General features: G+C 41.5%; 4 protein-coding genes across 4 annotated transcripts in view; 2 read left to right on the top strand and 2 right to left on the bottom strand.

Annotated features, from left to right (window-relative positions):
* Positions 1–85: 85 nt before the first annotated feature.
* LOC109466393 lies at positions 86–3,758 on the bottom strand. Its single transcript, XM_019764107.1, has 5 exons — positions 3,648–3,758; positions 2,735–2,845; positions 1,396–1,589; positions 708–932; positions 86–325 (listed from the first exon to the last, which is right to left on the bottom strand). The coding sequence occupies exons 1-5, from the start codon at positions 3,746–3,748 to the stop codon at positions 120–122; spliced, it is 837 nt and encodes a 278-aa protein (XP_019619666.1). The 5' UTR covers positions 3,749–3,758; the 3' UTR covers positions 86–119.
* On the top strand, positions 3,747–6,028 carry LOC109466386 (dolichol phosphate-mannose biosynthesis regulatory protein-like). Its single transcript, XM_019764098.1, has 4 exons — positions 3,747–3,845; positions 4,310–4,399; positions 4,819–4,921; positions 5,890–6,028. Exons 1-4 carry the CDS (start codon positions 3,747–3,749, stop codon positions 5,943–5,945), a joined length of 348 nt encoding a protein of 115 aa, XP_019619657.1. The 3' UTR covers positions 5,946–6,028.
* Positions 6,029–6,375: 347 nt separating this feature from the next.
* Positions 6,376–22,799, bottom strand: LOC109466385. Its single transcript, XM_019764097.1, has 25 exons — positions 22,559–22,799; positions 21,774–21,854; positions 21,160–21,324; positions 20,460–20,592; positions 19,839–19,876; positions 19,383–19,608; positions 19,095–19,186; positions 18,607–18,721; positions 18,073–18,176; positions 17,824–17,876; positions 17,239–17,404; positions 16,328–16,549; positions 13,657–13,899; positions 13,189–13,277; positions 12,751–12,848; positions 12,123–12,304; positions 11,479–11,568; positions 10,856–11,003; positions 10,289–10,573; positions 9,700–9,803; positions 9,046–9,184; positions 8,545–8,668; positions 7,801–8,009; positions 7,216–7,364; positions 6,376–6,746 (listed from the first exon to the last, which is right to left on the bottom strand). The coding sequence occupies exons 2-25, from the start codon at positions 21,822–21,824 to the stop codon at positions 6,396–6,398; spliced, it is 3,576 nt and encodes a 1,191-aa protein (XP_019619656.1). The 5' UTR covers positions 21,825–21,854; positions 22,559–22,799; the 3' UTR covers positions 6,376–6,395.
* Positions 22,800–24,039: 1,240 nt separating this feature from the next.
* The window catches only part of LOC109466392, a 6,006-nt gene continuing 4,618 nt past the window's right edge, over positions 24,040–25,427 (top strand). The window contains exons 1-2 of the mRNA XM_019764106.1: positions 24,040–24,117; positions 25,097–25,142. Of these exons, the coding sequence (XP_019619665.1) occupies positions 24,055–24,117; positions 25,097–25,142 (109 nt within the window). The 5' untranslated portion in view covers positions 24,040–24,054. The remainder of the gene's footprint in view (positions 24,118–25,096; positions 25,143–25,427) is intronic.

Here is a 25,427-nt window from a genome sequence, read left to right as displayed (position 1 = left end):
TACCATCCCCATAGTTATCATCACCATGGTTACCATCACCATGGATACCATCACCATAGTTACCATCACCATGGTTACCGTCACCATGGTTACCGTCACCACGGTGACCATCACCATGGTTACACAGGTCCGTCATACTCGGGTCTCTCATACTGCGACGGCCTCTCGTACTGTGAGTAGAGAACATCTGGACTGTTTCCCCGGCAAGGCCCCATAACGAAGCAGCACCCGTCCCTGATGAGGCTGCCCAGCTCGGCCCACATGTGTCTGTGTGGGATCATGTCACAGCCCTGCTTCTCTCTCACTGTGTGCAGGTAAAACGCACCTGGGAAAACAAGCAGGACACATGCACATTGGTGGTTTGTTGGACAAATGTCTTGGTACATAACAACTTGAGAAAATGTATAAACTTTGTATTCAACAAAACATAAAAAGGCAGGTCTACACCAGGAAAGATCATTACTGATTATTCCCAAGTTGATTAACTCTATCACTATATTATCAGACTTTCATTGATTAAGAGACATCAATATCAGGGAAAAAAATGCACTGTTAACATAGTCTGGGTGAGCCACCCAAAATGATGATGATGATCTCTATTAAGTTTTAATGTGTGCAAATGCAAAAATGTCTTCAAGAAAGTGCAAACAAACACAAAAGCGCTTCTGTAAAATATGCAGAAAAACAAAGTGAGTCCAGACACCCACCTGCAGCGAAGTAGAACGCCAGGGAAACGGTGAAAATGATGAGCAGGACGGAGCCAGGACTCAGGTCCTTAAACCCCTCACAGCCCGTCACACAGGCACAGGGCGTGGCCATCGTCATGACAACCGTCCGGCTGGCCTCCTGGTAACCTTGGATGTCAAGGTCGAAGATGAGGCCGCACTGGAGATGGATGACGGTGTGACGCACGTCTCCCAGCTCATATCCACCTACAGGAAGTTAAGAAGGATTTTTTTTATATTCCAACATATAATCACAAGACGTGGTGATGGCACACTCAAGTTGTTTTTTTTAAACTTATATTAATGCCACCACCAACACAGGGGACAATACAATACTCAATACTTTTTCACCTGAGTGAAGTGAGGAAAGTCGTGTAAAGTGCCTTTCCCAAGGGCACAAGATTGGTGGCGAGATGTCAGGACTTGAACCCGGGACCTCTTGGTTCCGAGTCGAGCACTCTGCCGTTACGCCACATGACCCCATGGATTAACAATAAGTTTGTCAATATTGCAAATTCCTGCCTGAAAGCTAATTGCAAATAACAAGGATAAGAGAATTGTGTATGACAAAAATGTACTAAAAAATGGCATGTGTCATGGAATGTCAAAATCAGACAGATTTCTTAATCCAGAGTATTTTTCATACTGCCACTAGATATAAAGTACAAACCTGTATAGACAAGATCGATGTATCCAGTGTCGTTATTGTAGACAAAGTCTGAGTACAGATGTTCCCCACAGTTGTAATACGTGTCCACCCCGTCCACCTCCCGGTACATACACACGGCCACATTCGCGCAGACATCGATACCGTTTGGCTCCTCAAACGGCAGGCACGGGTTGAAGGAGTAAAAATTCAGGTCTCTGAGGAACAGGTAAGGGAAAAAAATATATTTTAGTCACCATTGAACATTTAGTTTATGTTGTATTTTTGACAGTGTTCCTGCTTCGTAAAATACAAGTGGATTTTCTAATTATTGTTTGATGTTACACCTGTGCACCCCGTGTAAGCTAAGTGCGAGCGGTATCTTTTTTTACCCTAGTTTACAATCCACTGTCCAGCAAAAGTTGTCTTTTTTTAGTTATTTGTTGGTTAGTTAGTTAGTTATTTGCACATAACAAAACAAGTCAATTTCTAGCAAATCGTAAGTATATGCCTGCTGTTACCATTTAGTCAACTCAAAATACTGAAGAAGTTTACAATAAGTTAGATAAAAAAAACAATGTCTGAAGAAATTACCAGACACAACTCCTGAGGTTGACCATGCACATGCAAAAAACATGGGCTTCCCTTCATTGGTCATCATTTCCAACGTTCAGGGAAGCAACAACAGTCTATTCCTGAGAAAACATTTCACTCACTATTTAGAGTCAGACAGATTATCACACTTTTGTGATTATGTTTAAAATGATTCATATGATATTAATCCACTTTTACTTTTTAGTTTCTTAACTTGTTAGGTACTGATAATAATTGCATTTCATTATTGTATTCAAATGAATTTTCAGCACTCAAATCATCATATTCCAATTCAGTTTTATCTATTACTTTATGCATTCTAATTACATGTATTGCACATAAATTTTTGTCCATACCCATATGTTGCTTTATCAACAATGCTATTCGTACATTTAACTTTAAAGAGACTCGCAATTGAAACCTTACTCAGATTACTTTTATGATGTATCATTAAATGTTGACTCTGGATGCCAGACTGTTCTCTGCACAAAATTAAACATGCTAGTTTCTCAGAGTCTTGCTCTAACTGAAGAGGTCTGTGGACATTTTGGCCCTGGAGCAGAGGAGCTAGGACTCCTACCTCCTCTGCTCCAGGGCCAAAATCTCCTAGTAGGAGCTAAGCTGTATATACTGTCTCAGGCAGCAGTCTGGCACCAAGGCTATGATTTTTTTTGGGCTACCAGGTAAGTATTGTAAGGCCCTGTTAAACTAATAAACATTGCACGTGAGGCAAATTTGTGATGTTTAAGTCGTGCTAAGCTTCCCAGACCTGCCCTGTTCATCATACACCATGGGCTCCCCGACTTCCGCCAGTGTGATGAGGTCGATTTTGCCCGACCCGTCCGCCATCTCACAGCTGCACGGGCCTGTCTTCACACACCTGGAACACAGGAGAAGGGGGTAACTCCAAGTTAACAGTGTAACAGTACTAGTGGGGGGGTTATAGGCGCTACCAACTGACCCGGCTGACGGGTCTAGACCTTTTCAGCCGAGTGGTTAGAGCGTCGGACTGGTGCCCGGGAGGTCATGGGTTCGAACCCCGGCCTGGGACCAGGGGTTTGTTTCTACTGCTCGCCTTTGTTTCTTACAACTCTGGCACAGCGTGTCAGTTCACGGGTTTACGGAAAAACCTGGGCTGTCTACCTTGCCAGGCTACCTTACCAGTCTACCTTGCCTGTCTAGGACGTCAGGCAAGGTAGACAGCCCAGGTTTTTCCGTAAACCCGTCAGTTCACAACACATTCTTAGAATAGACTTACTGTATTGATCACATTGTCATTGTTGCCATACACTGTAATTTGTACCATGTACAACTGTCGAGCAATGAGCTGAGTTCATTCATTCAGAATTTCATTCATTCAGAATTTCATTCATTCACTCACTCGCTCACTCTCATTCACTCACTCACTCTCACTCACTCACTCACTCACTCAGACACTCACTCACTCACTCACTCACTCACTCACTCACTCACTCACTCACTCACTCACTCACTCACTCATTCATTCATACAACTAGCGCACAAGCCGATTAGGCCAAAAGCTTAGCTCCAGGCCCCATATAATTTTGGTTATACACCACTCCCTCGGCCCTCTCTTCTCTGAGATTTATTAGGCCAACTAACTAGGCCAAAAGGTCCTGAACCCAGTGGGCTGGGCAGTCTATACACTCGCTGTTACTCACCGCATCTCCCCGCTCACTGTCGTCCCATGTAAGGCCAGGAATACTAAGAAATGGTATAAAAACCACGAGATTCGCAGATTTTCCTTCGTGTTGGCGGCCATGTTGGAATTCTGCGGGGTCATGGGTCAGAGCCTGAGCGGTCAAAGGTCACCAGCTGGCGAGGTGGCAACCCTTCCTGGTTCCAAGGATCATTTTTTGGTGTTAAAAAAGCTGCGTTTACAGCAAAATGGTAAGTAACTAAAGTCATTTTAGTTGGTATAAGCAGAGAATCAAATGGACAAGCTACATCCAAATGATTATCGTCCCAAGTGTAACCGTTGAACCGCTAGATTTGTCTAGTTTAGAGAGTAAATCTCCGTTAACTTATCACCGGGCTAATCATATAAATGATATATCAAGGAGGTTAAATAGGAATTTTGAACCTCAATAGATACATATTTAGAGAGAGCCAGAAACAACATGTCTTTTGAGGAAGAGTTGTAGTATCCAGGTAGCCTGGTTACCAAACCTATTATAGCTCCCGAGTCGTAGGACTCGGGAGCCATAATAGGTTTGGTAACCAGACTAGTATCCAGGGTCTTTCAATGATTTTTTCTTTCTCTTGATATAAGATTTTTAGGTTTACATTGAAGTAATTAATATAATCATATTTTTTTTCCCAGGCAACAGGTTCTGACCAGGCAGTGGGGATGTGTATGGTGGCGCTCAGTGCTCTGATCTTTACTTACTACACCGTCTGGGCTGTTGTTCTGGTGAGGACAGAGGAACTGTGTTGTTTTACAAATAACCAAATAATTTTAGTAACACCAAACTTATGCATTCAACTTTAGAACTGTCTTTACAGTTAAATGTTTATCTTGAAGTTGACTATAATTGTAAAATTATGACAGGTTTGAACGTATGGTTCGACCACCCAGAAAAGACCACCCGGTGTGTATGTGTGTGTGTATCCGTGTGTGTGTGTCCATGTGTGTGTGTGTCAGTGTGTATGTGTGTGTGTGTCCGTGTGTGTGTGTCCGTGTGTGTGTGTCTGTATGTGTGTGCGTGCGTGCATGTCTGTGTGTATGTGTATGTATTTAAGTCATATAACCCTGTGTTTTTTCTGAATACAGTAAGTATATTTTATATGAAGCCCTGTTAAGCATCACCTTTTTGTTGTTTTTTAATGCAGCCTTTTGTAGATGATGACCACATTGTGCATCAGTACTTCCTTCCCAGACCGTATGCTGTCATCATCCCCACAGTAGCAGGAGTGGTGGCCCTCAGTGCTATAGGTAAGGTTATACCAGCTGTGTCTCTAATCTATCTGTCTGTCCATCCATGGAGGTATTATCGGGTCTGCCTAAATACCTCAACCGACCGCGTAATGGAAGTTAATATGCATGGGCTAACAACCTTTTCCAACACTCTGGATACATTGTCTATGCTTGTATGAATGAAATTTACAAGCATGAAGGGATCGATATCCAACTATTGAAATAAGTGATCTGTCTAGCCACCCCCCGAAGTTCGTTGGTTGGTTCCGCGGAGCGTTCCTCCTTGTGGTCAATGGAGGTCAAGCCGGTAGGGGTACGTGCTTAGCAGCTTGGATGTCAGGCTTGAAACACTCGTTATATAGCTATTATGAGTTGGTTATGATATATAGTATTTGTGCTTTACTATGATTTATAAACCAACATCTTTGCGTTCTGTTGCCTGTATAAAGCAAAAAGTGTCCAGAGATTCCCCATGCAGGCCCAACGATGGCCCAACGATGAAAAACTTTTAAAAACTGGTAAATACGCCAGAGTTACAGTGTTTTTTTCCATTCATACAAGCATAGACAAGGTATCCAGAGCGTTGGAAAATGTTGTTAGCCCATGTATTATAACTGCATATTAACCCATTACGCAGTCGGTTGCGGTCGGTTGAGGCCGGTTGAGGTATTTAGGCATACCGGGTATTATCCATCCACCCATCTGTCCATCCATCCATTTATCCATCTATCTAATCTGTCTGTCTTTATCTAGCTATGTATCTATCTACGTGTATAATAAATACTGTATATGGAATTGTATATCGTGAAACATACTGTTACAGTACTGTATTTCTAGATTCATGATGCCCGGTCAGACTCTAAAGCTCTAACTTTAATATTTTGTTAGAAATATACAAACTGTACTAGTGTAAAAAATTTAAGCACAAAAATTTAAGAATCGCTATTAATTACAAAAATAGTTTTCCGATTTTTTTTCATTTACAGGTTCCTTCTTTGGCTATGTTATGCTACAAGACAAGATGAAGAAGAAAACCAAATAAGTGTCAACATGGCCTGCAGTACCAGTGCATCAAACATCTGCAGTTTTTACTCAAAGTGATAGGGGGCGTTGTGACTATTTGAATGTGCACACTCAACTTTGATACACACAATGAGACATTCCTTGGGAGGACAAGGATCTAATGCCAATGTCTGCACGGCAGCACTACTGAATCAAATCTCCAGCTTATGCTCCAAACTATGTACATTGTATGTCCATCATTCTACTTCTACCAAAGCAAAATATTAACTTTCATATAGATTTGTAGATATAGAGGAAAAAATATTGTACAATTGTTGTGCAATAAATTTTTGTTAAAGATAATGCATATGGAATTTTCTGTTCAATTATCTCTAAATATCTCATGGAGCAAATATTTCCTCCATAGTCATGTCTCAGATAGGCAAAGTTTTCCATAAATTACACCATATATCAGACATTTCCATGTTACCTAGCTTGGTGGTAGTGCGTGAGCTTTAAATGCATGTTCTGTCGCAGCTACACCAAAGAATGCCTGCATAACCTTCACAACAACAAGTTTCGCCGAGCTGGCGAAATCCCTATAATTCTGCCTCACAAATTCCACCATTGGAACAAGCTCGAAGTCCACTGCTACAACTTCCTCGTGTTCGAATTTGTCCTTCGGGCCGGTCGTGAAGCGGCCGCGGAGTTGGTCGAAGCTTAGCTGTGCGCCTCGAGCGATGCGAGGGTCGGTTAGGTCGACGTACCCACACAGTCCCCACTCGTGGTTGTCAAATTTCAGGTACACGGTGTTCAGAACCAGAGCCTCGGGGTCACTGTCCTATGGAACAGAGAGTCCAGTGGTAAATGTATTGAAGTCTTAGTGAACAAGACCAACAATCGCCTAGCAGATAGCACCTTGAATTGCATTTGGAAAGTTCACTGGTTCAAAGCCTCGCTGAGTCATACCAACAATGCTAGAAATGGCACATTCTGGTAAGCACTCAACACTTATGGTGGTACTTAAACACACACTACCACCAGTAGCCCTCGCAGTAGTGGCCCTAGTGTAGCACGTCGGTAGAACGTACTGCACCTGCGCAAAGCCCGTAATGTATAGCACTTTGGCAGCACATCTCATACAATGTCATATTCATGCAAATTTTATGTTCGAAAAAATATTGCCTGCAACAGGCAAAATTCTGATGCAACGTTGACCAAAAATCCAACGAAAACCATTAAAAATCTGTGCAGGCCCAGTACATTCTGCCGATGTGCTCTCTAGTGTAGCTCTGCATTCTACAACTCACCTGCAGGTCTACACGGAGTTCCTCGTCCAGCCCCCTGGTGGCTGTCTTCAGCAGGGACACGTACGTGTCGCCGTTCTCCCTCACGATGTAGTCCTTCACAGAACAACTCTCCACAGCGCCACACGTGAACGCTCCTGGACTGGCCATGCCTGCCAGGGAAAGAACCAAAAGCAGACAAGTAACAATCAAGGCCTTTGATATAGGAATTAGAAACAACGTCATATCTTGTGGGGTCATGTGGCGTAACGGCAGTGTGTTCAACATCATATCTCAGACTATTTCCTGAAAGGGGTGAAAGAAGCTATTTACATCAGGACCCATCACCCTTCACTTAACTACGACGGGGGCCGACATCGTCTACAAGACACCTTTGACCCAGTGTTGATGTCACACTTCAAAGAAGTCACATGACAAGCCTCATTGGGTCAGTCTACTGAGGAAGACCAGAGTGACTGGTCGAAAGCTCTAGGACTAGGTGAGAGAACTTCTTTGTGTTGGATCAAAAGTTTTAACTCTAAACATGTCTCAGACTTCTATTGTTGATTTTAGCACCATGAATTTACAATATACAATATTACAGATCACCTTCTCGCTTTGCTCTCCTTGCAAAGATGAACTTCTGTGGGTTGTCCGGCCCCTCGTTGGTCAGAATTGCCACGTGTAGTCCGAAGGACGTGCTGTAGTGAGGATGGACGATGCTCTTACACGGGACGCGCTCTCGCTGTTCAGGCTCCTGGAAGCTCCTCCAGATCTCTCTCATGGCACGGTGGTGGCAGTATGTACTCTCCACAAACCTGAGATGATTGGAGAATTCAGCAAAACTTACATGTACATGCGTGTGTACACAATTCAAAAAGATAAAGACTAAGGTGGACTGAAACCATCACCAATTCTTCCTTACATTCTGTTACAAGTTACTGGTATCACAAAAACTTTTTAAAAAAAATGAAAACCCCAGCATGTCCTGAACTAGCCTGTGAAACCCAAGCTCCTTGTCCGGCTCCCTCGTTAGTCCACCACCCAAGAGGTGGACTGACTACGGAGCCGGCAAAAAGCGAGGTTCAGTCAGGCTAGTCCAGAACTGAATATATAAAAACATGCAGTACCAATGAAAGCCAGTAGGAGGTTCACTATAGACATTGTCATTCGACTTTCCAAGACGCTACTGAAATACCAAATACAGTATCATCATAATCCATCCCAAGATTGTTAAGTTATTCCTCAAAGTATACGGAAACACAAACATGCAGACCAAAAACAATACCCTATGTTTCACAGAGGCAACAAGACACTGAAAGAAATCAGGGGTGGTAGACATCTTAAACTTACCTGAGTTCCAGTTTCTGTTCCTCCTCCGGCCCTGCTCTGTCTGTCACCAGCTGCTTCAGTGCCAACATGGGGTTATCATCTATAATCTTCTGATCTGCCTGGTACCTGAACGTCTTGTAGTGTTCTGAAAATCAGAAATAAAATCAGATGTGCCAAAAAACAGTTACTCAAGCAGCTGGATATGATTTTGGAAACGGTCAGACATTTCAGGTAGCATCCAGTACCTTTTGTCAGTGACACTGGAGACTAATTGTCACAAGGGCAGGTTTATAAGCACAAACTATTGATTGATAGGCAAGTAAGTTAAGACAAATAAGTAAAGACTTATAAACCTGCTTTTCTTTGGTTGGTAAACGACTGAATAGCAAAGTTCTTTTTATCACAACCATTTATTTTTTACTAGCCGACGTTTTGATGACCGTCTGCCATCTTCTTTCTGCTTTTCTTTTTTTTTGGCGCAACATAGATGGGCTTTGATTGTAGTGCTAGAAGACAGCTCACCGTCGTAGTCGTACACTAGATCTCCCCAGTCTTCTGGCACATCATGGTTCGGTTCTTCCTTCACCTCCACGTAACACTCCAGACATTCCTTTGGGTACCCCTGCGGTCTGATGCCGTCATATCGGAATCCTTCGGTAGACTAGAGGGAGGAAGATTATCATCAGAAAACTGGGAATAGACTGATCCAGATCAAAACCCCTGTTTGTTTCTGTTTTTTGACAGGATTTCAAAAACCTCCATCAAAATCGGAGCGGGAAATCTAAAAGTAACAGATTTAGTTGATCTGACTACTTAATTGATAGTCAGAGGCTTCCTTTTTATAGTGCCTTGATAATCTATCATTGAAAAAATGTACTCTGATTTGGAGACTTTTGGGGTTGGAAGGAACAAGCTCTTCCAATCTGGTCAGAATCATCAGTTTTGTTGGTCATAGACATATCTGATTTAAGTGACCTGGTAAGTTGCAGTTATAATGAACTAATGTCTTGGAATGAATGAATGAATGAATGGTTTATTCAGGTTAACATCACTTGCAGCCATTTTGCCAAATTGTGGATTTCATTACAATACTTTGTACTTTCTAAAAGACAATGGTAGCATTCAGTTACTAGTAGGTGTATCTCTAAAAGAAGATTTTGAAAAGTGTTGCTTTACCTCCCCAACCAGAGAATCTGCCACAAAGATCTTGGTGTCCTGCAAAAATCCACAGGAGAAGAACTCTGCTTTCAATGCCTCGGATTCGTACGGGTTGTCATCAACTGCCATAGAGAAAGCACAAATATATAGACAAGTCAACATTCATCATCAACGTATAACGATTTACCCAATGGCAAGCTACTATTAAGCCCCAGCATTTTTATTTTATTTTATCATATGAAGATTTACCACACTTGTGGAAGGATTGACATAAAAGGTGAATATCACCTCTTCAAGATGTCAAACCTGAGACCAGACTGTAACGTATCAGTGTACATCAAGCACGTCTAACCCTCAAAACATGGGGAACAACAGACGTTAACCCAGATAGAAAGAGAGAGAGTGAGAGATTTCATACACCAACAACCACAATGAGACCTAATCATGGAAGAAGATTGCATAGTACTATCAGGCTTCAGGAAGCGGCTGGAAAGAGTAGAAATTGGCCAAATAGACAGATAAGATACCCAGAGAGTTGGTCTGTAGTAAGAGAACAGTTTGCCGCTCCCAAAGCCTGGGAGAATCTAGTTTTAAGGGACAATCTTACCGCTGAAATACTGAGCAACTATGTCTTCAGAAGTTGGTCGCGCAGTCGGCTCATCGTCGTAGCAGCTTCTGATGATCTTCGGCAGAGGCCCTGTCAGTGAAGAGTGAGGAACGACTTTCTGCGGCTCCTGGGTTGTGTCTGGCTTGGTCTGTATTGTGAGGGTTCCGTGTTTGTCGTAAGGCTTTTCTCCCGTGACAAGGTAGCCCAACACCAGACCGTAGGAGAACATGTCAGCGCGCATGAACACTTCTATGGAAGGTGACGTTTCCTCAACCTGCTGGACTTCTATAACATGGAAAAGAGACAAAGAATAGAAACATCAACTTAGGTACGTCTTGGAAGGATAGACATCCAGGTATTGAGAATTTAAGATGCACGAGGCTTTGTCTACTCAAGCAACTGATTAGATTTTGAAAACTGACGAAAAGTAGTGGATGCTACTTGAAATGTAAGACAGTTTTCAAAATCTAATCAGTTGCTTGAGTAGACAAAGCCTCGTGCATCTTAAATGATGAGCTCGGTTGACTTTGTCGAGCCTTTAAAAGACAATCATTGTAACATTGCTACCATCTGTTACTGGTGGGTCATCTTCCAAGTCCAAGTCATCCGTGTCTAACCAATCATCCTCATCCCCATCAGCTGCCGCCTGTGCACCTGTGGAGGCACCTTTTCCGTAATGCTGCAGCTCCGGCGCTCTCCACCGGATCTGGGCAAGCTGAAAAAAAGGATAGAGGTATCATAACCTTTTAAAGAACACAATAGGGGCAGTCACCGCTGTGCTGACTACCCACTGTGTCTTGGACATTTATGCCATGTTGTCTAATACAGTGTCATTCTATACTGCATCTTCAACACCGTGAAGCCTATCTCTCTCCTTCAACCATGTACATTTTATTTACCTTCCTAGGCGAACTCAAGTACCCAACTACAGCTGGCCATGTTGAGCTACTTAATTCATGTTTTCATTCCCAAAGCCATTGGTGCAAGAAATTGACTACTAGTATTCGGCCATATATATATATGTCACTATAGGATGCAATCAGCCAGGGCAAGATATGTCACCAAATACAAGGTGTGTGTTCTTATTATTTTAAATCATGGACACCAGTTCAAATATGGACACCATAAGTTTTCTGTGACATAAACACTGTACAATGACTATATCAGAATAATACTTCACTGTAACTTACCTCATCCCTCCTGTTGTGCAGCTCGTAGCTGTGACAGGCCAGTCCAAAGTCGGCAAGCTTCACCCGCATGCTCAATGATCCTGGATCCAGCTGGATGGATAAAAATACTATGTTAAAAAGTAGCCTTCACATAGACAACAGAGGGTTACAAAAACCTACACTAATCTTTGCTTTGTTTGTACCTTGATTTTCTACATCATCCTAATGTTAATAGTGTTACATAATGCAGCTTTAAGTTGAACTTACAGTACAGTACACAAATATACAGATTAGTCTGGACTTGTGTGTTACATGTAGTACCTGTCCTTGGTGCTGAAATCCTGGCTGACTTTCTGTATCATCCTTCCTAATGTTACATATGCACCTTTAAGAGCTAAAGCTTGACCCAGTATTGACGTCACACATCAGAGAAGCCATGTAACAAGCCTCACTGGGTCAGTCTATGTGAGGAAGACCAGAGTGACTGGTTGAATTTAGCACTTTACATGAGAACAATTTCACTTGGGTTCAATAACCAGTCACTACCACACTTTCAGCACCAAGGACAAATTGAAATTTTGGCGGATGGAGTCAGTCAAAAATTTTGGTAAGGCCCAATTTTCTCAGTGTTGGCAAGAACGTTTCGCCCTTTTTGTCATACTTACCAGGACGTTGTCAGGTTTGAGGTCCCTGTGTGCGATGGGGTCGGGCAGCGTGTGCAGGTAGTGTAGCGCATGAGCGATCTGGCTACCCAGTTTCCACACGATGTTCGCTGTCAGACCTTGTCGTTCCGGAGTCTTACGCCGCTCTACGTAGTCCAGCAAGCTGTCGGGGAGATACTCCATCACTGGGGAACATCACAAGTCAGAATGGTTAGGTATGATATTCATCATTCAGTATACTATCATCAGTTGCCGCCACACCACCTGCCTGCAAAGCTGGCGTGTTATACCAGCTATATATACAGATCTTTTTTTTTCCGACATATTTATACAGGGTTGCCCACTTTAATACTGAAACAGCCATTAAACCATGAATGAACGAACCAGGGCGGTGGCTACTATAGACATCCAGACACCTTCCTCCTGGCGTTACAAATCCTGAAATCAGTGCGAGTAAAACTCCGAATGAAAACCAAAGAACACTGTTAACATTTTTTGACAGTCATTACTATCATAGCATTAGATAGTATATAAAAAAAACTTAAAGTAAACTCAATGGTTGCATAGATATGCATAGATATGCAACCAAACGAAGTTAGACCTGTAACATATCAATGGTAGCTTGATGTACCTATGAATTGGTTCCCCTCTTTAAGGTCAAACTGATGGACGTCTTCCGATAGTCGACCTGTGCCGCGGAATGCTACAATATTCTCATGGCTTAAATGCCTGGGGATGAAAAAAAAACATAATACTCTGTAGTCCAGATATTGAATCTTGGTGCATTACAATTTTGCATTCATAAATAATAAGTATACAGCATAAAAGGGTGCTTGTAAGACCTAGCCCTGTTGCCATCCTACGTAGTTACCGCCGACTCCTTTCGTCGATGGGTACCAGGCTGTATAAAATTTTATATAAGATTCAATGCATGGCTTAGTGTTTGTTTGTTTATGGTAGATGTTTTATGTGTTCCACTTTAAATTAATGTATCGGTAGTCACATTTTTCCGGGCATTCACTTTTCTATTGTACCTTCTCTGTATTTCCAGTAACCCAGGCTTTCTTACCTCAGGACCCGTTGTTCGGTTATCGTCCTGTCATACTTTATCTGCACCTTGACTGCAACAGTCGAACCTTTCAACCGGGCTTTGAAGACCTTGCAACAGACAGATACACATCAGTGAAGGTTAGACATCCAGGTAATAAGATACACCAAGTGTTATGCAACCAACTGGATATGATCTTGAATATGGTCAGACGTTTCAGGTATCACCTTTTGTCAGTGACACTGTAGAGTTGTCCCAAAAGCAGGTTTATAAATACAAACTTTTAATTGATATGCAAATAGGTTAAGACATTTTTTTAAAGTCCAAAAGGAAATAAAAGTTAGACAAGTCAAGACAAGGATGATGCAAATTAGTCAAGTAGCTCCTGTTGTTTCAGAACAGGAGCTTAAGTGTGGAACTTAAGTGAGGGCAGGCTAGTGTTATTTATGTTCACCAGACTGAAATGAGAAAATGTAGATATTAAAATACCTTTGCAAAAGCTCCTTGTCCCAGCAGGTCCCATGGTTGTGTGAGGTCCTGCTGGTTGACTGTGTTCTGCTCTGCCTTTAACAGATCTTCCAGCTTCCGTCTGGCCAGCTCACAATGCCGTCTGGCCGGGTGGCCGTCCGCAAGAAGCCTCAGGGCAGAGTCAATGTCCTCTAGAACTGAGCTCAGTCTGGATTCGAACCCTTGCCCCTCGAACTTCCATTCTTTCCCAGTTCCGACAGGTGGCATTGTTTATAGTATTAACAGGACTCCACGGGAAAATACCTGTACCTGAACACGCAATGAATTGGGATTATTAATTGATGTATTAATTGATGCTTAATGTGTAATTTACTATGTTGATACTTAGATAAGTTTTCTTGATTGCAGTTAAGCGTGTATGTAAATAATAGTTTTGCGTATTTTATGTAAAGGACTCCAGGAAAAATAGTGATGTATTGTCACTAATGGGAGCTTCCTAAATAAACAAACAAACAAACAAACATTAGATCAATATCATAATAATGCACACTCTATACCTCTATGCTCTAAAAATAGGCACCAAGAGTTAAATACCTAGATAGAGAGTGACAATTTGACTCTGGACTGAAGCAGGCGCAATTTCAAGAGACCAGTCGTCTAGAGAAGTATTTAAGACGTTAAACAAGGATAACAACAACAACAACAAATGTGAAGGCTGTGAACTTAAAACAAAGACAAAACAAAATGTTCAAAAGGAGCCCCTAGCGCCTTGATGACTCCTTGGCAATGCAACACAACTTCCGGTTTCGATACTGACTCTGGACATGCATTTGAATGTTTCCTCTTTTGTTGAAAATCGATGTCACCCATTAAATTTTAAAACAACGCTAGAGCATTTATGACAACTTTAGGACGTCATAAGATCATGGCATTTAGTATTGCATCACGAGTAAATAATCTTAATACTAGTATTTAATTTTAGCATGGAGGTAGAAACTTTTTGTACCTCCATGATTTTAGGAAGTTTAATATACTGACAAGAGGCTAAAATAATGTTCCCCTTTTTTCAAGGCAGCTGGTTGCAGTAATTCCTGGGTCTTTTCTCCTGAAATTCTATCTGACCCAGTCTGTACACCTTTATACTCTAAAAGTTTAGTGTGTGCAGTAAAATGAACTTACCGTAGAAAGTAAAAAGCGCAAAACATAGAAAGTCTCAAGTCTCGTATTGAAGAAACTAGGTGTACCGAAACCCGGAAGTAAGACCAGCGTGCTCTTCGGGGACTATACCATTGTTGCTATAGGGGTGTACAATTTTACTAGTAAAGTAAACTTAGTATGTCATTGTGTGTGTCTGTTTGTTTGTGTGCTATTATCAAGTAAAGTTACAAGTTCACTGAAAAATACTATCTTAAAAGTTCTTTATTGAATTTAAAAAGTGCAAGAATCTATCTTCAAAAGTCACAGAGCACTACATCAAGCACAATACTGATAGTCTTCTCATATCAAATCACACAGTTTTTGCTACAATTCTAACTTTTGTAACTCATAATCATCTTCAGCAACAATGCGATATACATTGTATAAATAGAGTGCTCAGCAATACTCATTAATGGAATATTGTTCAACAATGGCTTAAAAACAAAATATTAGCTTAATCCTATCAAAATCTCTCGGATATATTATAACACATATTCAGCACTAAGTCTTATTAACTGAACCAACCAGCATATATAGCGCAGCTGTGATATCAACACAAATACAAACACACTATATATAATAATATATATAAAATGTGCAGCAAAAAAGAAAACCTCTTTGTAAGACTTAAAAAAACAATAGTACCTAAGGTGCAACAGCTCCACGTTACAGAATAATATCTGTAAATTCAAATTTAACTTTAATAGAGGCACATAAATTTTGTGGCAAGTTGACAGTTTGCAGTGACAATCAGAAATGGAATGCAAGATAGAGAACAGTGACAGTGTGGGAAAACCATCGCAAATATTTTACTCTCCAAGCAGAGGTTTAGGCTTTTAGGCATTTTTATCTGGCTTTCTTTTGTCCCTGGTACATTGTATCTCTTTTTGGCAAATGGATACTGTCTTGGCAATTTGATACTGTCTTGGCAATTTGATACTGTCTTGTCAATTTGATACTGTCTTGTCAATTTGATACTGTCTTGTCAATTTGATACTGTCTTGGCAATTTGATACTGTCTTGGCAATTTGATACTGTCTTGGCAATTTGATACTGTCTTGCATCCACCAAAAGATCTGCTTGGAGATTACAAATATTTCTTAATGTAACTGTAATGTATTGGCGGTGACTATAGCTAAATGATGGGACAATGGGTTCTAACAGGATTGCATAGACCAGTCTTCGTATCTGTATCAGATTCTGTATCAGTACAGCAGGTATAACTGCCCTTTGGTGTAACACACCAGCTTCGCAGGCACACGGCACAGTGGCAGTGGCTATATTACACCCATTACGACTTGTTACACCTAGCCATTGAACATCTAACTCTAAACATTGTTTAAAGCTATCTAATGACAATGCCCCTACTATACTTGGTGACAGTAAGTTCCATTCTGCGATAGTTCTGGGAAAGAATAAGTTTTTTAACACCTCAATCTTTGGTTAATAACTCTGGCACTTGAAGGCATTTATATGATAGGCAGGCAAGTCTCTATTGTCTGTAGCTAACTTCCGCGTAACCAGTAAAGGTCACGTTCAGGGGCAAGTCAGGGCACGGTCGGACACAGAACACGTCTCCGTACACTGGGTTCCCGCTTGTGAGTCGCTTGTTCACCAGCGTGACCAGGTCTGGGTAGGTCTTAGCCGAGTCGTGGTCCGGCACGAACTCCAAACACGCATCAAACGGCACCGAGGAGGCAGCGGCTGGAGGGTTTCCCTGAAAAATGTAAAATAAGTTAAACACAATTATTATCATTGGTGGGGTCGGGTGGCGTGAATGGTAGCAGGTTCAGCTCAGGACAAAGAGGTCACGGGTTCGAATCCCACCATGTGACCGATCTTGTTCCCTCGGGAAAGGCACTTTACACAACTTTTCTCACTTCACTCAGGTTGAAATGAGTACCTAGCTTCGGTTAGGCCGTCCCTCGGATAGGACGTTAAATGGAGGTCCTGTGTTTGGGGAGAGCCACACCCCACGTTATAGAACCCAACGCACTTATCGAAAAGAGTAGGGGTCCTTCCCGGTTTGAGTGGTTCAAACCTTACAGTCCAGTCTTACACAGCTTGTACTTACATTTATGTCACACCTGGGCCGCGATTATGTTCGATACGGGTGATCTGGACCGGGCCATACTTAACAGTCCCAGCCCTCCCGCGGATCGGATCTCCCTCCGGCCTTCGGCTGTCAGGCGATCTGACGCACGGTCGGGCTGGTACCTCAGGCCATACCCAGGTGATTCAGAATACCCAGTGTGTTGTATTCTATATATACCTTGATGTTGAAGTGTACAGGCTCCTGATCCTCTCCCACACTCAGGCCTACAGAGAAGCCGCCCTCCTCACTCACTCTCGCTTTACCAGTTATACAAAACAAACAAACAAACAACACTGGGCCTGCTAGCTCACCTTGATGTTGAAGTGTACAGGCTCCTGGTCCTCTCCCACACTCAGGCCTACAGAGAAGCCGCCCTCCTCGCTCAGACTCTCACTGAACCGCACCAGGAACGTGCTTCTCTTCTGTCCTTGCAGCCGACGATTCGCTTCGTCTTGGCTCATCAAACCTGCAAACCAACTGTTCGAAAAAATAAACTAGCTGAGTAGTACGTCGATGAAGGCTAGACATCCAGGTTATAAGATATGCCAAAAAGCAGTTACTTAAGCAAGTGGATATGATTTTGGAAACGGTCAGACGTTTCAGCTAGTATCCACTAGCTTTCATCAGTGACTGAGAGACCAGAGGGGAAATGCTGGTTTAAGAACTGTTGATTGATATGTAAATAAGTGAAGACAATTTTTGGACCATTAACGTTACATTAAAAAAGCAATGTTATGTCTTGAACACATCATTATCTGAAGTGTGCACACCCCAGAATCAAATGTAGATCTCAGCATTTATTTTCTAAATGTGGTGGTAAGGCACTGCAGTGAATATGTACCTCAAATTTCAAAAGATAAAAAGAAATATGGGATTTTTTAAAACTTGTAGCTTACCTTTCCTGCCTGTTGCCCACCCTTGTAGTTGATCCATCTATCAGTGCCTGGATCTGTTGGATGACAGGAAATGGTCATAATGGATCTTGACCCGGCCGGGGATCAAACTCATGACCTATCGAATGCAAGGTGAGCACTCTACCAACTTGGTCATTGTACCGGTTTATAACAAATTATATGTACAAAGCAATGATGATTCTTTTACTCTCTTACCATTTTATGGTTGTAAAGAATGGGCTATGTGCATACCTGTGCCAGGCATATACAGTGTCCCTGTTCGTCTGCCTTGAAGGGTCCAAACCAGCCCAAAAGGAGGACAAACTTGCCCACCTGCACTTCATCACGTTTGTCACCTCCAGAAAAAAAGGGAAAAGAATCAAATAATTGAGAAACACTCATCACATACATGTCAATTATAACATTAAGTTATGGTTGGTTTTTCTTTTAATGCCCACGAACATGATAATGATCATTTTGGCATACTCATTAACACCTGAGCGAAGAGAAGAAAGTCGTGTAAAGTGCCTTTCCCAGGGGCACAAGGTTGGTGACATGGCAGGATTCGAACCTGGGACCTCTTGGTTTTCGGAGCCAAATGCTCTGCCGTTATGCCACACGACCCCCAAAGCTGCCACTCCACACTAGAGTCACTTTCTGCACTTCTTGAATGAAAAAATAAAAGACAGACTAGTTTGAAAATTCAGGCATTTTTTTCACATTGTCGCCTTAGATTGACGTTCAGACAAGGATGGCATGCATGCAATTTTATTGCAGTTGCCTTACCTTTTATCCCAAACACATGTTTGATGAGTTTGAGGACTTTGTTGTTCTTGAGCTGGGTGGCAAGAGGGTCGTTCGGAAACGCACTCTTCATCGCTGTCACGAAGTGGAAATAGAACTGGACAAGAGAGCAAGTTGGACAAATAAATTCTTTAAAACAAGCTCATCCTGCAGCTGTATTGTCAGACCTACACTTTTGCTGTAAGTTAGAGTTGCTACCATCCACAACATTGTATGATGGTCTGTAACAAAATTACTAATTGTGGCCATACTAATTATTTTTCAATCATGTATTTTTAATTTTTTTTTTATTTGAAAATGGAAAAATCGCATGTACCAAATTCAAATTTAAAGCAAAATTGCCAAGGGCCTTAAAAGTAGCTGAGATGCTCATCGTCAAATTGAATAGGAAAAACTAGAATGTCAATGAACCCAATAATACTTATGTTTTGAGAGCCCTTGTCTTCTTACTTAATACAATTAATATCTACCTTAAATTCTGCCGAGCCGCCTTTCACTGCGTACCAAAACTGCTTGGATTCCTCACAGAAGAATTCCTCCTCTATGTGGTCCTCTGTTGAACCTTCAAGATGGAAAAAAATCACACTTTAATCAGCTGATGATACTCTAGAAAATGACAGAGGAAAACTCATTGTTCTGAGTTCTGGGTGTTCATAGTATCATGTGTATTATTTTCTATACCTGTGATGTAAAAAATTATACTCTACAAAATTTATGCAAACCAAAAAAAAAAACAGCAAACCAAAAAATGAACACACTTTGGCTGAATCGTGAAAATGATGACGTGGAAGAATTGAATGAGGATGTGAGGGAAGGTCCACCGGTGACTCCTTTTCTTCCCTGGTCAGACTCTTGTCTTGGCAGACGATAACTCGGGTCTCCCTCATATCCACTGTCCACGGGTTCCGACAGTGCCCTGTCAGGTCGGACTTGTACTGGGTAGCGTTCATCTGACTCCATTGGATCGTCCATTGAGCGGGTTCTCTGTGGGGACAGAAGACATTTTGTAATACCTTAATAACTGCAACTCCTTACAGTATACTTTTATGTCTTGGTCACTGACTGCTTTTAAAAACAATCAATGTTTTCTTATACCAGGGCATATGGACAACATAAAAAGACTACCATTATGTCAGAAAAGTAACATATTCTTTAAGTGTACTTGCAATTAACTGTTTTAAGCTAATGCAAATAAAACCATTTATTTGCCTTACCAATGGCTGGCCCCTTGGATCCTGTTCAGGATCTTCACCTGAAAGTAAATATATGAACAAATTATCGTTCTGAATTTCAATAGCAACTTAATTTCATTTTAATAGAGCTTAATAATAACTGTTATGACTTTTTTTATGATTTTTATTTACTTCATGGTTCACCACAAAACAAGGCTCATGGGAGCCACTCAAATGTTTTGGGTTACTGTACAGCCAGTGAGGACAGATGTTTGTTGACCTTAGTTAGACTTGAAGAGTGACTGAGTAATATACATGTACCATAACTGATATTAGTCCTTGTGCTCTTTTATATATCAAATGGGGCAACCTTAGACTAACTCTGATCGGAATTATGAACATTGACATATAAACATTGAGGTACAAATTTAGTGTGTCTGTACATAGGGATGGCATTCAGGAGTTTGCCTACTATTATACAATAAATATGTGTCTGAAACTTACATGTTGTTGATGAATAAAAGTCAACCAACAGCTGCAAAACTAAGCATCTCTTTGTCCCATCTCCCAAAGAGCCCTTGTGCTCTTTTATGTACTACATGTATATCTGGCAGTATGGTGAAATTATGAGTGTTTCAAAGTATAAGTGTGAATGAAACTTACATGTTGTCGATGAATAAAAGTCAACTAACAACTGTAAAGCATCTGTCTGTCCCATGTCGTACAGGGCCTGCACCAGTTGTCTTGTCGTCACGTGGGTTGCTTTTCGCAGCACTGCCACGGTTTTATCTGTCTCCTTCAGAGAGAGAGAGAGAGAGAGAGAGAGGGAGAGAGAGAGAATGGTTTATTGGTTTATTCAATACAAAAATTTGCAGCACCAGTGCTGAATTGCGGTTTCTGTACACAAACACGTCCTTCAAATATTATCAGGACTTAAGCATTATACATAACAAATGAGAATTAAGAACAAATCCTGGAAAATCACAAATATTTCGTCTTAAAATTCTATTACAATTACTGAAGGCAAACACAATAAGGTAGTGTACTGTTTAGCATACGCTGTGTCCGGCACTTAAACTAGTCTCTACCAGACTAACTACGCTTGCTATATACAGGAGAATATTTGCCAGGGGAGTTTGGCCGCTTTGTAGGTTTGACTGGCCACTTTGGAGGGAAAGAAACTACCTCCCCGCGGCTGGACTCCCTTGGCCAATTTTACTGTCTTTTTTGCCGAATTCTACGATCCGTATTCCCGTAGAAAGGCCTGGTGGAGGCTACACTTAAACTGTGTCAGTTTCGTACTGGTCCTAAGTGTTCTATTATGTACATCCCCCTTTGTGATGGCAGCTAGCTATATAAGCACCTTGCAGGCTACATTGTCGATGAGGGAGTTGGGCAGGCCCAGTTTGGAGGCCATGACCCTCCAGTCATTGCCCTCTGGATGAGGGGGGTCCAGGATGTTCCCCAGCTTGATCAGGACTTCATACCGAATGTCGCACGCACGTTTCACCCTTGTGGGTACTAGGGCCTGTTGGGGGATAGAATAAGGTAAATCTTGGAAATTGTTTGTGGCAGTTTTATATATTTTGTTTGCTTCACTCACACTCACTATCTGTTTTATTGTCTGTTGTTTCCCAGTCTTCTGAGGGTTACACCAAGAAGGTTAAATACAAGTTTGATTTTAAACCTCCTTGGTTAGACATGCTTGGTGATCATTATCATGATATCATGTTTCCATTTTAAAATTCGACAGAATTGTACAGAACTTAACTACAGAATTGTTTCAACAACAAACTTAAAGCAACATGAAAACTGCCTTTAATCTCTCATGTGAAATTAAACCAGCACAAATTAATATCAGATGAATTGACAGTACACAAAAGATTATGCAAGGGCAAGGAATGTTCCTACGATAATATTGAGGTATCACAAACAAAAATGTGCGTTCAACTGACAATAAATAATGCTAGTACATACCTGGGCTTGCTGGTAGATTTCCATCAGGTTTGGTGGCCCTTGTTCCACCATGTAGTAACTGTTTATCCTAATTCAGCAATGCTTTAAATAAGACAAACAAAAATCTGTTTTATTCATTATTGTTGACCTGGAAGACAGGAAATGGGTAACCTTTTCTGGGAATTTTCTGGGACCTTTGACCTAAACTTCCTGTCAGTGCCCAGACATGCATATCATGTGAAAACACAATACACACTGACACACTAAAAACAAAACCTCCATAAATTATATTTCTACTTTTATAGTTACACTTATCAGATTACTTGGTTGTAATTAAGATAGCATGGTTCAAGTGTACATACGTCTAATGTGTTAATAAGTTTGTAATGATATGTTTTTACAACTTCAGGAAGAATAGTGCAGTATATAAAAAAATATGTCATAAGTATTATGTATGCAGACATTAATGGAGCTCCATCAAATAAACAAATAAACAATTGTCACAGTTTAAGTCAATGATAATAATGAGTCAAATCAGAATGTTCTGTTTGGTCATAACAATATGAGTCATGTTCAGTTAGAGCAAGGTCCTTGCTTAGACACTATTCAGTCATCGATTGCTGGTTTTACCAAAAGTGAAAGTTAAAATTACGTCAGCGACAAAAAATTTTATTCGCTGACGTAATTTCAAGGCCTTTTAACTGTGAATGCCCTAATCACTATGACGCAATTTTACAATAACCTTTCTAATACATGCGTATATATATATAGCTACTGGATAAAACTGTAGCATATAATTTTCTTACCGCACAACACGCCTTGTTTTCCCTTGTTCAGTCTTGCAAACCACGCACTACTACTCCGTAATGGCTCTAAAATTGGCCTCGTGGAACCCTGTTCTTCTGACCTAAAAGTAAGGAAAGTCCTTACATCCCAATCTAAATAGGGATTAAAGTACAAATCCCTCGGTAAGTCAGCAAATAAGTCTTCTATTCAAGTAAAGCTTCTTGTTGTCAACGGCGCGGTTCAACGTTGTAAACACGTACGGTCGCGCCAAAACTTGTGACCCTTGACCGGACGGTTACATTAAATTTTAGGTAAGGTGTATTATTGTGTGACCAGTTTAACTCAATAACGAGTACTTATTGCCACTTGTAGAGAAATACTTCACATTATTTTACTAATTAAATGTCTTTTTCACATACATTTGTTCACTATTAATGGTAAATGGTTTGCTGCATATTGGATACTTATTGATTGTCCCCTACAAATGCAATAGTTCATTCTACAATGATGTAACGTTTATTAGCTTACTTCCGGGCGGGTTTTCCCCGAAGTGGTTCTGGGAAGTACCTGGAAAAGCTTTGTCCTGGTGTAACAGTGCTAGCCTAGTATCGTTTCCAGTTTTACGTGATTGGGGGTATTGGGGTGTTCGGGCAGGTTGTGCCTTCGGGGGCTCTAATAGCTTCCCTCGCCCAGTACAATAGACCGTTCCGGTAGGAGAGTTACGCTAATAAGCGTATGCTTGGGGATTTGGTTTCCCCCATCACGTGGAGGGCTAATCAATCTCTCGTGAAATACACACCGGGAAACCTATGTGAGGCGGGCGGGACAGAGCTCTTTCGGCCCCGACCACGAATCAGACTGGATACCAGGCTATAAACAGTGGGGGTGTCTAGTGGTTTAATTCCCGGTGTGGGAACCACTGTAGGAACTACTAAGGAGAGTAGAAACTGAGAAAGACACTTCAGGTCCCGGGTCGGGGATCGAGCACACAAACCCGGGCACCAGCTCAGTCAACCCCGACGCTCTAACGATTCGGCTAAAAGGTCTAGACCCGTCAGAAGGATCAGTTGGTAGCGCCTATACCCCCCCACCCACCCCCACACACACTTATACCCTCACACACACACAAAAGTCACACTGGACTTCAACAGGCATTTCATTGACGCCAAAAATTTCGATATATTATTTTACCTAAAGTTAAAACTTTAGATCCAACTACTGAGGAGACCAGTGACTGATCAAAAGCTCCCTTTAGTAGCTATTTGCGGAGAGGATGTAGGACTCGGGAGCTATAGCCTATAATAGGTTTGGTAACCAGGCTACCCTTTAGGTGAGAGAACTAATACATGGTGGATCTAAAACTTTAACTTTAAGCATATATAACTAGTTATAGCTGTATGATACTGTATTGTGTTAATTGTTAACTTTAAGGCCCTTTAAACACTCAGGACTGATCATGTGCGCACCGTGTGACGTCACCCGACGGTCGGTAAACACTCGGTGGAACAGGTGAAACATGGCGGGCTACGGGCTTGTTTGTGCAGCATTCTTTGCGGGATCTGTCCTGGTAACGGTGATGGTGAGTCGGTCCCATTTGAATAACGGATAACCATGAACAGCAAGGTCTGGTACTACAATAGAAGAAGTTTTATTGCAATGAAAGTTCATCTGTGTTGGTAGTTATGATGTTTCAAGTTCAAGCCAATATACAACAACAACGTTCTCTCAACTTGAGCTTTCGACCAGTCACTACTGAGGAAGACCAGAGTGACTGGTCTAGGTGAGAGAACTTTTATTGTGTTCAAAAGTTTGAACTTTAAACAGCATGGTCTAGTGTTCCCAGGCGTTTCTGTAATGTTGCCCGATTCGGTTCCCAACTGTGTCTGAAAAACGTTCGGACGCAAAGCTCGCAGGCCGTCCTACGATTTAGTTTGATGTTGAACTTGAAGCATTTCAAGCAGACAGAACAAAACTCATAAAGTAATAAAGACAACGTCGATGAAGGTTAGACATCCTGGTAGTAAGATGCACCAAAAAAGCAACTGGATATGATTTGGTTCCTTTTGGAGTTCCCAAAAATTGCATTCACTTATTTGCATATCAATCCGAATAGATCGTAGATACGAGAACCTGCATCCTGCATTTCTCCAGCAGTCTCTTTGGGTGTCACTGACGCAGCATTTCACTGTAAGGCTAATACGAACATAACTGAGAAACTGACATAAAATGATATTTTGGATACCCCCTGTATGATCGAATGTAATACAAAATATTGACAAACGGAACTCAAATGTTGAGTCGACTGGACTTTATACCCTAATTTGTTTATCCAGCGAGTTCAAACTCTCGTTCTCAATTCTCGTAGAAAACACTGAAACTTTTTAGCACTTGTTGACACGCCAATATTTCTCTTTTCTTTGGAGCGAAGAAGCCCTAGGCCTATGTGACTCTTTTGTAAATTTCAAATCTTTGTAAGTCCTTTGTGTCTCCTTATTTTTTGTAAAGCAACACGTTACAAATAAAAGTTTAGTGATTCTGTTTTCGTGTATATTTTCTAGGGTGACGACCTCTGTTACTGGGATGGCAACTACAAGACCTGCTACGGTATGAAATCACATCAATAGTCAACTACTTTTGTCACGGTAGTGTGATACTAGTAGCCTTTATGGGGACCTTTATGAAGAACGCTCTACGCTAAATTTTGAGAGCTGGCTACGTATTACGGAAGCCTCTCGATTACGCTTTACGATAAATTCCAAGTGGCTAAAGCACATTACGTAGAATTAAAACGGCGAATACGCTCTACAAAAAACGCGGTTCGTCTACGCTCTACGTAGAATGAAAACGACCGATTACGCTCTATGGACAAGGGTATGAGCCCCCCCCCCT

Source organism: Branchiostoma belcheri, unplaced genomic scaffold (genome assembly GCF_001625305.1).
Source record: "Branchiostoma belcheri isolate BF01 breed outbred unplaced genomic scaffold, Haploidv18h27 scaffold165, whole genome shotgun sequence".
Lineage (NCBI taxonomy): Eukaryota > Metazoa > Chordata > Leptocardii > Amphioxiformes > Branchiostomatidae > Branchiostoma > Branchiostoma belcheri.
Note: the sequence above shows the minus strand (reverse complement) of the source record. Positions and strands in the feature narration are given on the sequence as shown.

Coding starts and splice junctions, on each gene's coding strand:
- LOC109466393 (XM_019764107.1), bottom strand. CDS start 3,748: ATGGCCGCCAACACGAAGGAAAATCTGCGAATCTCGTGGTTTTTATAC. Junction 2,846..3,647: donor ACAGTGAGCGGGGAGATGCG/GTGAGTAACAGC, acceptor CCTGTGTTCCAG/GTGTGTGAAGACAGGCCCGT. Junction 326..707: donor GGCGTTCTACTTCGCTGCAG/GTGGGTGTCTGG, acceptor TTGTTTTCCCAG/GTGCGTTTTACCTGCACACA.
- LOC109466386 (XM_019764098.1), top strand. CDS start 3,747: ATGTTGGAATTCTGCGGGGTCATGGGTCAGAGCCTGAGCGGTCAAAGG. Junction 4,400..4,818: donor CCGTCTGGGCTGTTGTTCTG/GTGAGGACAGAG, acceptor TTTTTAATGCAG/CCTTTTGTAGATGATGACCA. Junction 4,922..5,889: donor GGTGGCCCTCAGTGCTATAG/GTAAGGTTATAC, acceptor TTTCATTTACAG/GTTCCTTCTTTGGCTATGTT.
- LOC109466385 (XM_019764097.1), bottom strand. CDS start 21,824: ATGGTGGAACAAGGGCCACCAAACCTGATGGAAATCTACCAGCAAGCC. Junction 9,185..9,699: donor CAGATTCTCTGGTTGGGGAG/GTAAAGCAACAC, acceptor TCCTCCCTCTAG/TCTACCGAAGGATTCCGATA. Junction 8,010..8,544: donor GAACAGAAACTGGAACTCAG/GTAAGTTTAAGA, acceptor CAATCATCTCAG/GTTTGTGGAGAGTACATACT.